General features: G+C 44.7%; 1 protein-coding gene across 1 annotated transcript in view; it reads left to right on the top strand.

The window, feature by feature from the left end:
- The window catches only part of RPP30 (ribonuclease P/MRP subunit p30), a 66832-nt gene that overhangs the window by 27100 nt on the left and 25558 nt on the right, over positions 1-14174 (top strand). The window contains exon 5 of the mRNA XM_030204821.1: positions 11933-12004. Coding sequence (XP_030060681.1) covers positions 11933-12004 — 72 coding nt within the window. The remainder of the gene's footprint in view (positions 1-11932; positions 12005-14174) is intronic.

Here is a 14174-nt window from a genome sequence, read left to right as displayed (position 1 = left end):
AAAATTAAAAAAAAAATTAGCAGGACAAAAAAAAAAAAATAAGTGAGAGCTTTCCCAGCTTGTTTTAGAAGTACTTGGGTCAATATTCAGCGGGTACTGGTCAACATTCCTTTAAACACTGATGGTCTCTAGCTAAATTACCTTGGATATTCCATGCCAGGCCCCAGTACTGAATATCCGGATTTTTGGTGGTGCCTAGAAGATATTGGGGTACAGCCGATATTTAGTGCCATACCCACAAGTTTAACTGGGCAAAGTTAGGATTGCTATTTGTGTAGTCCTACGTGCCCCTCTTGTGATGACTAACATCCCTCTTTCCTTCCCTAACTCCATTCCCTGTCTTTTTTGATATCCTGAATTACCAAAAAATGCAATTGGAGACCAAGAAAATGTGACATAAAAATAAATACTTGGCATCTTCCCTACCCTGTTCCCTCCCCTTCTTCCTACCCTGTGTGTTTACAGCTTCCCTTATCATTTATCCTTTATTAATTTACTATACCACTTCCTTTCTAAATAAGTCAAAGTGATTTACAATCATAAAAAAAACCCCTCCATATATTGAGAGAAAAGACAAGCCATACACTCCAAAAGAAAACACATACACTCGTTTAAATCACATTAACTCACAGGGCTAACTCTCCTGCTGCAGGAACAACCCACCAGAGAATCAAGTGTCAAATGGCAATTAGAAAAAGTAGGTCTTTAAACTACTACTACTTAGCATTTCTATAAAGAAGCATGGAGTGAGGAATAGAACATTTTAAACAGAGATACTGAGTAAGAGAGTTCCAAAGAGCAAGTAGAAGGGTGGGGCAGTCTATTGTCGTTCAAGGATCGAAGGGTGCTAGGTGGCATATAGGGAATAATCGAGGAAGCAAGATGAGCAGGAGTATTAATATGTGAAACTTTATATGTCAGAATTTTGAACTTAATTCTGAATTCAATCGGCAGCCAATGAAGCCGTTTAAGAAACGGTGTGGCGTGATCTTGACGATTTGCCCTACAGATGAGATGTGCCACAGTATTTGCAACGTTCCACATTAGGAGTCACCAAGCAGGAAATGGATCTAGGTGTCATTGTTGATGATACATTGAAACACTCTGCTCAGTGTGTGGCGGAGGCCAAGAAAGCAAATAGAATGTTAGGTATTATTGGGAAAGGAATGGAAAACAAAAATGAGGATGTTATAATGCCTTTGTATTGCTCCATGGTGCGACCACACCTCGGATACTGTGTGCAATTCTGGGCACTGCATCTCAAAAAAGATATAGTGGAATTAGAAAATGTACAGAGAAGGGTGACGACAATGATAAAGGGGATGGGACTTCCCTTTGAGGAAAGGCTAAAGCGGCTAGGGCTCTTCAACTTGGAGAAAAGATGGCTGAGGGGAGATATGATAGAGGTTTATAAAATGAGTGGAGTGGAACAGGTAGACGTGACTCGCTTGTTTACTGTTTCCAAAAATACTAGGACTAGGGGGCATGCAATGGAGCTACAAAGTAGTACATTTAAAACGAATAGGAGAAAATATTTCTTCACTCAACATGTAATTAAACTCTGGAATTCATTGCCAGAGAATGTGGTAAAAGTAGTTAGCTTAGCAAGGATTAAAAAAGATTTGGATAGCTTCCTAAAAGAAAAGTCCTTAAGCCATTATTAAAATGAACTTGGGGAAAATCCACTGCTTATTTCTAGGATAAGCAGAATAAAATGTATTGTACTGTTTGGGATCTTGCCAGGTACTTGTAACCTGGATTGGCCACTGTTGGGAACATGATACTGGACATGATGGACCTTTGGTCTGTCTCACTATGGCAATACTTATGTTCTTATTTTGATGGGTTTGAAGGCGCCTAAGATTAGGTTTAACTAGATCTCCCCTCTGGGGCGACAGTCATCTTGCTTACACAGCACTTGCCATGGCCAGTGACATGCTTGAGGCCCACCAGGTCCCTGTCCTTCTAAAACAGGAAATTCATAGGGGCCGGTATCTTCGTAGGCATGCTGACTACTACATTGGCACCATCCCAGGTGGACACATAATATGCCTGGTGGTCAGGCTGGCCCTGAAATTGCTAGTGCCTGCATAACTTCCAGCTCCACCCCAGACCACCCCAGCATCAGAGGTGAGTACCATGGCAGTTAGAGTGGATATTCAACACCATTGTCTGGTTAAGCACTGCTCAATAACTGCTCCCATCCCACTGAGCACAATTTGTAACTTGTTTAACTGAAGTGACTTGTAAGCCACATTGAACCGACTACCTGACTGGAAAATGTGGGGTACAAATGTAGAAATAAATTTATTTAATCCAGCAGGAGTCTCGCCTGCTCAGTTAACTTCTTTTGAATATCGACCCCATTATCTTTAGCCCTAAAGAGAGAGAGAGAGGAAGACTTACAGCTCTGGTTAGCATTGGGCTGGAGTGATCAGAACTTGTAGCTGACTTATGTTAGTTTTTTATAAATCCATGTTTAGTTTATATACGGTTCTCAAAATACAACGTTAGTAACAAGAGGCATTCCAGTATGCCCTGTCACTCAGAGTGCAGTGTATTCCTCCAGCTACTGGAAATCTTCTCACCTACCTAAATTTCAATTGTAAAATTGTTATTTTGAGTAGTAAGGTATACATGGACATACATTTCTTGTAGCTAAAAACATCTTCCTGGTTAATAAGCTTCTCTGGGACAGTTGTGAGATGATATATAGTTGGTCAGCATTACAATTTATTTTCTGGGTAGTACAGGGCCTCCTCTATCAGATTTTCTGATATCTTTATATTTTTTTAAGTCATTTTTATTGAGGTTTCATTGAAATTAATACATATACATCATACAACAACAACATGTAACATGTGAAAAAGAAAAAAACAAATACATTACACTTAAGCAAATATGAAAACATAAGTTGAGATATAAACTCAAGGAGATGCTGCTGTTTTAATGTAATGATCAAAAGAAGCCAATGCTTTTTAAAGCTGGATAAATGACAAGATTTAAAAGCTGCAGATTCCTCATGATTTCTAATGGTACAGAGATGATTCCACCATTCATGAATATTTAAATGAGAGTTGTTCTTCCAGTGAAATGTTATAAGGTGAGTGGCAAGGGCCATCATATTAAAATGTTTGATGTTCTTCAAGTGTGAGAGTCTAGGGGTTAATGATTGGAGAATTATCACATCATAAGACAAACCTTCAGGAAACTTGAAGGGAATGATTGTGTTTATTTTCTTCCATATTTGAGTCCAGTAGGTGTGAATATGAGAGCATTCAAAGAAAAGGTGTCTCAAGTGACCAATAGGAGCAGAGCAAGACCAACACTTTGATGAAGTTGTTGATCTGGTTACTTTAGCCAATTTGGAAGGTGTCCAGTAAGCTCTGTGAATGACAAAAATTGATGATTGGGTTATACCTGCCAAAAGAGTAGGTCTGTTGGATTTAGACCAGAAGGTCAATCAGTGAATATCTCCATGATGATGGCTCGGTTCAGTTTCCCATTTTTGTTGTAATACAGCACAGGGGTTTGAGAAGGAGTCGTGTATACATTTGTATATTTTCGATGCTTTCTTGTTACACAGTAAGATGATGCGACTAAAGGTGGTTAGGTTAGATGTATCTTTCTGATCAATCAAGTTTTACAACAGATTTAGGCAGATAATTGGAGAGCTTAAACCATGAATCAGCTTCAGTTACAGGCAAATTATTCAGTGTACTGCTATGGATTTACAGCCTGTCTCACTGACACAGACTACTCAGTAATTACTGTGGATTCTTTTGGATTCATATTAGGTAAATGAGACCTTTTATTAGAGGTTCTAAAATCTACAATGATTAAGATATAGCTTTGTTGTAGTTATATGATTTAATCATTGAATATAAGACAGATTTATACATATTATACATCACTGGTCAGGAATTTCAGGCCTTTATCTCATCAGCCAGGAGGCCCATTGCAGCGAAAGCCCGAAGTCTCTTTATGACCAGGAACAGTCTTTTCTGTGCGATGCGTCTACTCACAGGTGAGCCTGCTGCAACAAGCCCCCCTTTTATTAAGCTAAAGCTTATTTTCAGAGCCAAGGAAAATTACAGAATGCTTGAGAATAGGTAAACAAGCCATACTGTGGGAATGCGCGGCCCGACCCGTCCCAGGCGACCCACCGCACCACTGCGGTGCTCCTGATCCCGGCGGCCTGACGCCCACCCTGCCCGTCCTCCCGCGGCCTGCCTCCATCGCGGTGCCAAGTCCTCGGCGCTGGAGCGGTCGGGCGGAGTACTACACATCCACGGGGCCGACTTCCATGTGCCCAGCTGCTCTGCAGGAACCGAGTTGCCCAGCTTGCTCCCATCCACCCTCCCCAGCTTCTCCCTGCTTGCTTGCTCCAGTCCACGGCTCCAGCTTCCACCCTGCTGGCTCCAGTTCATCTGCTCCAGCGTCTTCCAGTCCGTCTAATCCAACTCCTCCTTGCTTGCTTGCTTGCCTGCTCCTAACCATCTGCTCCAGCGTGTTCCATCTGCTCCAGCGTGCTCCAGTTTCTTCCAGCCCTGCTGGCTCCAGTTCATCTGCTCCAGTGTCTTCCAGTCTGCCTGATCCAGCTCCTCCTTGCCTGCTCCTAACCATCTGCTCCAGCGTGTTCCAGTTTCTTCCAGCCCTGCTGGCTCCAGTTCATCTGCTCCAGTGTCTTCCAGTCCGCCTGATCCAGCTCCTCCTTGCCTGCTCCTATCCATCTGCTCCAGCGTGTTCCATCTGCTCCAGCGTGTTCTGGTTTCTTCCAGGCCTCCTATCCATCTGTTCCCAGCTTGTTCCTGTCCACTGATCCAGCCTTCCCCCTGCTATCCAGTCCACTGATCCAGCCTTCACCCTGCGTGTTCCAGTCCATCGACTCCAGTGTGTTCCACTCCGCAGACCCAGCTTTCCTCCTGCGTGTTCCAGTCCATCAACTCCAGTGTGTTCCCGTGTGCTCCAGTGTGTTCCAGTCCCTGTTCCAGTCTGCCTGATCCAGATTTTTCCTGCTTGCGATCCCAGCCTGTTCCAGTCCACCGATCCAGCTTACTCCCAGCCTGTTCCAGCCCATCGTCTCCAGTGTGGTCCAGTCCGCCTGATCCAGACTCTCCACCCAACTGCTCCAGCGTGTTCCAGTCCTCCTATTCCCAGCTTGTTCCAGTCCGGCGATCCAGCTTACCCCCTGTTTGTTCCAGTCCATCGACTCCAGTGTGTTTCAGTCTGCTCCAGTCCGTCTATTCCAACTTGTTCCAGTTCATCTGCTCCAGCCTTCCCCAGCATGTTCCAACTTGTTGTTCCAGCTTGTTCCAGCCTGCCCCAACTTGTTCCATCCGTTCCTGCATGACCGGCCTGTGCCAGTCCGTCTGTTCCAGCGTATCTGTTCCAGCTTGTTATGACTTGTTCCAACCTGCTCTGGCCTGTTCCAGCTTGTTCCAGCTTGCTCCTGTCCATCTTGTTCCGACTTGCTACGACTTGTTCCAGCTTGTTCCAGCTTGCTCCTGTCCATCTACCCCAGCTTGTTCCTGACCACTTGTTCCAGATGCTACCCGCCTGCCTGTTAACACATCGAGTAACCCTCCTACCGGCTCGAGAGCCTCTCAGCCATTGACTTACCAACCTGCCTGCTAGCTTCTCAGCCATTGACTTACCTACTCGCCAGTCTAAAATCCAGCTCTATCTATCCACTTAACCCTCAGTCGCCTCAGTCACTCCATAACCACCTGTTAACACCTGTTAACGACCTATCACCTCAGTCACCACATAGTCACCTGTCACACCTCAGACACTACTTATGGCCCCTGTCCACATTCTCTTCCTTGCCCTGTCCCTTCCTAATCTTCTTTCCCCCCCCACTCCCACTGTCTACCACTAGAAGTCGCTGCCCTCCCACCCTACCCACCATGGCAATACCCTATTCACCCTCATCCCCCACCACCTCACCATCCCTCCTGTCCCCCACCTCCTTCCTAGCTTTTAACCTTCAACACTTCCTTCCTGCCATTAACCCATCCTCATTCCTCCTTAGTGCGCCTCGTCTTCGTCGCCTTCGCTGCCCGACCTCCCCCACCCTCCTCCGCATTCTCCTGCTCCTCCTCCTGCTATCCGCGGGAGACATTAACCCTAATCCCCCTTGCCTGTCCCCGTCCTATCCATGCAAACGTTCCCAAGATGTCTCCAATCTCGTCTCTATTCCCCTCCTCCCCCCCTCTTCCCTCCCCTTCTCATGCGCCCTGTGGAATGCTCACTCAGTCTTTAACAATCTGCCCTTCACCCACGATCTCTTCATCTCTCGCTCCCTTCAACTGCTCACCCTTACCGAAACCTGGATCTCCCCGGAAGACTCGGCCTCAGTCGCGGCCCTCTGCCACGGAGGTTATCTCTTCTCCCACACTCCCTGCCCAATTGGCCGCAGTGGAGGCGTTGGGCTACTACTCTCGCCCTCCTGTAGTTTCCAACCCCTCCCCCTACCGCAGTCCCACTGCTTCTCATCCTTTGAAGCCCACTCCATCCGCCTATTCTACCCGCTCCCACTCAGAGTCGCAGTCATCTACCGACCCCCTGAAAAATCCTTCTCTTCCTTCCTCACCGACTTTGATGCGTGGCTCTCTGTCTTTCTTGAACCTTCATCCCCGTCCCTCATTCTCGGAGACTTTAACATTCACGTTGATGACCCTTCCGACTCTAACGCTTCTAAGTTCCTCACCCTAACATCCTCCTTCAACCTCCAGCTGTGCTCCACCACCCCCACTCACCGTGACGGCCATTGTCTTGACCTAGTCCTCTCCTCCTCCGGCTCACCCTCCAATTTCCACGCCTCTGCTCTCCCTCTCTCCGATCATCACCTGATCACATTCACACTTCTTCACCCACCCCCCTCCGCCCCGTCCAACTTTAACCACCACCTCCAGGAATCTCCAGGCTATTGACCCCACCACTCTATCCTCTAGTATCTCTAATCTCCTTCCCTCCATCATGTCCTCTGAGACTGTAGACAAAGCGGTCTCTGCTTACAATGCCGCTCTCTCCTCTGCTTTGGACACCCTCGCTCCATCCACCTCCCGTCCCACTAAGCGTACTAGTCCCCAGCCTTGGCTGACCCCTTGCATCCGCTACCTTCGCTTCTGCACCCGATCCGCGGAACGCCTCTGGAGGAAATCTCGTACCCATTCAGACTTCCTTCACTACAAATTCATGCTATTCTCCTTCCATTCCTCCCTATTCCTTGCAAAACTTGTCTACTACACCCAATTGACCAATTCTCTCAGCTCCAACCCTCGTCGTCTCTTCACCACCCTTAACTCCCTCCTCAAAGTGCCCCCCGCCCCCACTCCCCCTTCACTCTCTCCTCAATCACTGGCTGACTACTTCCGCGACAAGGTACAAAAGATCAACCTTGAGTTCACTACCAAACTACCTCCTCCTCAGCCTGTAGCCCTATCCAACAACCAACCAACCATGGCCTCTTTCTCCTCCTTTCCTGAGATCACCGAGGATGAAACCTCCCACCTTCTTTCCTCCTCGAAATGCACCATCTGTTCCTCCGATCCCATCCCCACCAACCTACTTAACACCATTTCCCATACTGTCACCCCCTCCATCTGTCGCATCATTAACCTTTCTCTCTCCACTGCAACGGTCCCTGACACCTTCAAGCACGCAGTAGTCACACCTCTCCTAAAAAAATCATCACTTGACCCTACCTGCCCCTCCAACTACCGCCCCATCTCTCTCCTTCCCTTCCTCTCCAAAATTCTTGAACGCGCCGTTCACAGTCGCTGCCTTGATTTTCTCTCCTCTCATGCCATCCTAGATCCACTTCAATCCGGCTTTCGCCCTCTACACTCGACAGAAACAGCACTCTCTAAAGTCTGCAACGACCTCCTCCTCGCCAAATCCAGAGGCCACTATTCCATCCTCATCCTGCTCGATCTATCCGCTGCGTTTGACACTGTCAATCATGATTTACTTCTTACCACATTGTCCTCTTTTAGGTTCCAAGGCTCTGTCCTCTCCTGGTTCTCCTCTTATCTCTCCCACCGCACCTTCAGAGTACACTCTCATGGATCCTCCTTCACTTCCATCCCACTATCTGTTGGAGTTCCCCAGGGATCTGTCCTTGGACCGCTTCTCTTCTCAATCTACACCTCCTCCCTAGGCTCACTGATCTCATCTCATGGTTTTCAGTATCATATTTATGCTGATGACACCCAGCTATATCTCTCCACACCAGACATCACCACGGAGACCCAGGCCAAGGTATCGGCCTGCTTATCTGACATTGCAGCCTGGATGTCCAACTGCCACCTGAAGCTAAACATGGCCAAAACCGAGCTCCTCGTCTTTCCACCCAAACCCACCTCTCCTCTTCCTCCACTCTCTATCTCAGTTGATAACACCCTCATCCTTCCCGTCCCATCTGCCCGCAACCTCGGAGTCATCTTCAACTCCTCCCTCTCCTTCTCTGCGCATATCCAACAGACTGCCAAGACCTGTCGCTTCTTCCTCTTCAACATCAGCAAAATTCGCCCTTTCCTATCTGAGCAAACCACACGAACTGTCGTCCATGCTCTCATTACCTCTCGCCTTGACTACTGCAACCTACTCCTCACCGGCCTCCCACGTAGCCATCTATCCCCCCTTCAATCCGTTCAGAACGCTGCCGCACGTCTTATATTCCGCCAGAACCGATATACTCGCATCACTCCTCTCCTCAAATCACTTCACTGGCTTCCGATCAGATACCGCATACAATTCAAGCTTCTCCTCCTTACCTACAAATGCACCCGGTCTGCGGCTCCTCACTACCTCTCTACCCTCATCTCCCCCTATGTCCCCGCCCGTAACCTCCGCTCACAGGACAAATCCCTCCTGTCAGTTCCCTTCTCCACCACTGCCAACTCCAGGCTCCGCTCATTCTGCCTTGCCTCACCCTTTGCCTGGAACAATCTTCCTCAACCCCTACGCCAAGCTCCCTCCCTACCCATTTTCAAATCTCTGCTTAAAACTCACCTCTTCAATGCCACGTACGGCACCTAACCTCTCATGAAATATAGTATCACCTACCAGACGGACTCTACACTTGTCTTTAGATTGTACACCTGTCTTTTTAGATTGTAAGCTCCTTGAGCAGGGACTGTCCTTCCATGTTAAATTGTACAGCGCTGCGTAACCCTAGTAGCGCTTTAGAAATGTTAAGTAGTAGTAGTAATGTGGTCACATGTTTCCCAGACCAGGTGGCCAATCTGAACTCGAAAACAAGTTCCATCTTTCCCTTCACATAAATTAATTAGAGCTGTTTCTTATCTTCTACATTCCAACCTATTTTCACACAATCAAAGTTAAACAATCATTTTTAAACAGAATTACTTCTAATCAACAATACAGACCCCAAGTGCACTTGTTAGTCAAGGCAGATAGAGTTGAAAAGCAATCTCTAAAATCCTTTTTATTACATCAGGAAACATATAGATACAGCAGAATTGATATCTTTATCTTATATGGAAAAATAGTTTTCTTTAAATTCCTGGGCTAAAACAAACAAAAAGTAGATTATGGGACATAATGTTGGTTAAATAGCTTATATAAAAGAAATAATCAATAGCACTGAGGGGTAATTTTGTAAAGTAATGCCTGGTTAACACAGGTTTTCACATGCCTATTTCAATAGCCAAGTATGTGCCTACTTGACTTTATAAAATACTAGTGTAGGTGTGAAAGGATGCATATAGGAAAGTACGTTTAAGTAGTAGCACATGCACCAGCTCAAGGGCTGGTGTAAATTCTAACACATAAATTAAAGAATTTTATAATCTATGTGAATAACACGAATTTTGACCACGCTTCGCGCAAACTCTGCCCATGTACACTCCCCACAGTGAAAGTACACACCATAACACTCATGCACGTACTTTTCATATCGGTCATTATTTTATGAGGTAACATAAGGGCTCTTTTACTAAAGCTTAGCATGTGCTAACAGACATTAGCGTGCGCTGTCACATTGCCCATAGGTTTAAAATAGGACACACAGCATTTAGGGTGCGCTAATGTCCGTTAGCACCTGCTAAGCTTTAGTAACAGGCCTCTAAGTGTGTAAGTGATTAAATAGCAGTATTTACATGTGTGTTAGTGCTTAAAACTAGGCAGCTCCTCATAAGATTATCCCTATAGTGTTCTCCATGTGTGTTGTAATATATTAAGGCTAGACTTTAAGGTAGCCAAGATGGCCGACTGAGCACTTTGTTTGGCTGGCTGCTCCAGGCTTAGCCTGTGGTTTTTCCTTACCTCACAGTTTTTTGGCAATGCTGAAACAAAGGAAAAATCAGGGCAGCAGTTCCAGCGTTTCCTTCATCTAGTCAAAGGTCTATGCTGAGATATGGAGTTACTATGCAGGTTAGAGCAGGAGGTGCCCTTGCTAGCATATCGGCATTGGGAGAGCCAGTTTGCCTTGAGAAGAACGTTTCACTCTGCCTACCCAAACACTCCCACAGCTACTGGTGGTTAGCTCTCCTGCACAGACAGTCGGTGTCAGCTTACTCACTTCCTCCGCAGGAATGTTGTCAGGAATGGATGTGGGGATCTCAAACCCTCCATCAACATCAGGGCAGGAGATTCCTTCCCAAGGAGAGTCTGAGAAGAGAATAACCCTGATATTACAGGAACCTGGGCTTATGGAGAGTCTTGGAGTCCAGATTGTGCAGCAAGATTCCATAGCTGTTCTGCCTGCGGAAGTGCCTCCAGAGGTAACTCTTGTGCCAGCATGAGAAGCAATTACAAATTTGGACTTAAAAGTTAGTAAAAGACACTAATGGAACAGACTGTATGCAATCTCAGGCCTCGTGTGTCTAACCTAGAAAATCAACAAGCAATTGGACCAGGAGAAACTAGTGGTATTGGAGAAAAGTTAAAAGAAATTCAAGAGAACCAGATGAAAGCTTTGCAAGCATGTTCTGTCCTTCGGTGTAAGCTGGAACAGATTAAAAACTTGTGGAATTGTAACTTGTGAATCTTGGAATTTCCAAAGATGGAATTATTGTCAGCAAGAGAGCTGTTTAAAAGATACCTGGTTGAAGTCTTAAAGATCTCAAATGAAAAACTGCCTCCAGTGAATAAGCTGTATTATCTACCATATAAGAAAAGACAGCCAATGAGTCCCCAGGTAAATGCTACAGGTGGAGAACTTGTTGATGTTTCCCCAGATAACAAGAGCATGTCAGATATTTTGGAAACATCTATTGATAAGGTGAATGCACGAGCTACTCTACTTGTTTCAGTGGCCATTGAAGCAGATAACAAATTATGATGTATTGTAAGCCACATTGAGTCTGCAAAGAGGTGGGAAAATGTGGGATACAAATGCAATAAATAAATATGTCTGTGTATCTGGGTTAGAGAATATGGGTTTTAGGGGGACTCAGGAGAGATGTTGGTCTTTCCCGGAGCTGCGCACAAGGGTGATCTAGTTTGGTGGTGAATCTTTCTTGAGAGTTTCTTTCAAATGTTTATATAACAAACATTTTGTAATTTAACTATTTTATGACCCTAAGCAATTTAAACATTTTCTTGAGGCTAGAGTTATTTCCCAGTGAGAGTGATTGTTAGTACCATATTTAACAAGGGAGCCTCTGTTGGTAAAGTGCTTACAGGTTATTTTGTTTGCTAGTTTTTATTTTTTTTTCTTTTAGAAATGTTCTCCGAGTATTGTTAATGTCCCCCCCCCCCCCCCCCCCCAATGTGGGAGACTACAATGTTGATGTTTTTCCTTTGAATTATTTTTTTTTAGTTTATTAATTTATCGTATCTCATTTTCTGGTAAGTTGGATGTTTTGCCATTCATTGCTTGTAAATTTAGAACAGAAATGTCAATAAATATAAAATAAAAGCTAGAATTTAATGTATTTTTTTAATGATTTATTGATCACAGAGGTCAACATCTCCTCGAACCAAATTATATGACATAGTTGCAGTGTTTCCTAAGACAGAGAAACTCTTTCATGTAAGTAGTAATTGCAGAAAGTTCATGAAAGTATTACATTTCAAATGTAATTAATGACTGTTAATGTTTTTAAAAAATGACCTGCGATATTTTGATATTTAAGGATTGGATTTGCTTCCTTGTATATAGTCAAACTGTGCAAAGTTATTAGATTTGTCAAAGATTACTGATGTTGCATATACAGCTTTTGTGATGTGGTATAAACCCCATTTGTGTTTATGGACCATCATTTAAAAAATCTCTGGCCCTTACTGGAAGGTTGTTTCAGTCAAGGCCAACAACACCAGCTGAATTTATTTCTTCTTTGCAACAAACTGTTTAGCATTGTACTCTTGTCTTCTATAATATATTCTTTTTGTTACATGCGTCCAGAAGAATGAAAAACATATATAGGGCTATACCGTGAGCAATTTTCATTCTCATGCAACAAAATAACTGTTTTACAATTATTTTCATTTTTCTAGATGGAAAAAAGAGCAGTACAGTGTTGTATTGCTTATTGTCATATTCTAGGTTTGTGATTAAACCACTGAGTACTCAAAAGCAAGCCTCTAGCTTGTAGAAAGAGGTTAACTTGTCATTCTGTATAAAGAAGCATCTTATTATGGGGCAAATCCTGCCAACATTTTTCACAAAGCCACATGCCCATCCTGATGAGAGGTTACTACATACTTTAGACTGAAAGTGAGCCTTAACCTTCTATCTGGAGTTGACTAAAGTCCATAGACAGTTCACTCAGCTTTTTGTTTCTTTTGACCCAAACAGGATGGGGGTATCCATCGACAAACGCACAATTTCCAGTTGGCTAGGAGATTGCATCTCCTTTTCTTATGCCCAGGCTGTCCTGACTCTAGAGGGTCATGTCAAGGTTCATAATGTCAGTGGCTACGTCGGTAACTCACTTGAGGTCATCCTCCATAGACATTTGCAAAACTGCAACGTGGTCCACACATTCACATCTTATTACTGCCTTGAACACGATACCCGACTTGACAGCTGGTTCGGACCGGAAGTCCTGAAGAATTGGTTCGGTTTCTGGCATCCAACTCAACCCCTCTAGGCTTCACAGCTAGTATGTAAATATTTTCAGGTTAATTGACTTCCAGGGCTCAACATTTCGAGTCCCTGTTCTCTTAGCATTGTTGTTTTCGGTGAGCCTGGTAGCTAGGAATTCTCAGCTGTAAGAATGTAAAGGCCTGCTTGTCCTTGGAGAAAGCAAAAGTTGCTCATCTTTAACAGATATTCTCCAAGGACTGCAGGCCACATACCCTCCCATCTCTTCTTATAGTTGTATTCTTTAGCTATCATATATGACTGAGGGACCTACGCTGGTTCGGCGGGTGGGAAGGCACAACGCATATGCGATGGGACACTACTAGACAGTTCTTAGTCTTGCTAGTCGGCATCCACACTGGACTCTGTTGAATGATGTTGCCCAGCTGTGAGAATACTTGACCTGCTGTCCTAGGAGAATATCTGCTAGAGGTGATTAACTTCGCTTTTTCTGAAACCTGGACATCCCAAAGAGCAGGTGTAGAGCCTGATGTCCATCTTTTTGGGCATAGATGGAGCATTCCTCTTCTGAAATGGAGGATGCACATTTCAAATTGCACCAACTCAACCATGAGCAGCCAACGTAGCTGTTTTAACAGCAGGTGCATACTTTTTTCTCTCCTCTCTACCCCTATCCCCCTCCCCCCCCCCCCCCCCCCCCCCCCCCCCCCACACACACACACAAAAAGCAAGTTTTTGAACAGGAACCAAGGTTACTTTCTCAAAGTTTTACAATGCCTCTCTGTCAGTATATCATTTATTAGATGCCCAACGCTAGCTCTTATAAGTTGATTTAAATTTGCCTATTGGCTGGAGCTAACCTGTGTAAAGGACTGCCTGATTTTATTTACCTGTTCTTCATCAGCTTTGTTGCTTTCTTTTGATGGGAACCAATGTATGTAGTTCTGTTCTTAGGAACCAGCAGCTTATTTGAAGAATCAATGGTTACGTACTATCCTATCTGAAAGAAAATGAAAGGAAGCAAAACCCTATCTTTCTTATGTGTATGTAAGCTAAATCAGTGTCTTCTTAGGCTAAGGCAATATATGACTAACTATTTTTCCTGTCCTTCCTTATGTTTCCTATTTGTTTATGGCCTAGTTGTCACTAGTAGATG

The sequence above is a fragment of the Microcaecilia unicolor genome, chromosome 5 (assembly GCF_901765095.1).
Source record: "Microcaecilia unicolor chromosome 5, aMicUni1.1, whole genome shotgun sequence".
NCBI lineage: Eukaryota > Metazoa > Chordata > Amphibia > Gymnophiona > Siphonopidae > Microcaecilia > Microcaecilia unicolor.
The sequence above is the reverse complement of the archived record's forward strand: the minus strand, read 5'-3'. Positions and strand labels throughout refer to the sequence as shown.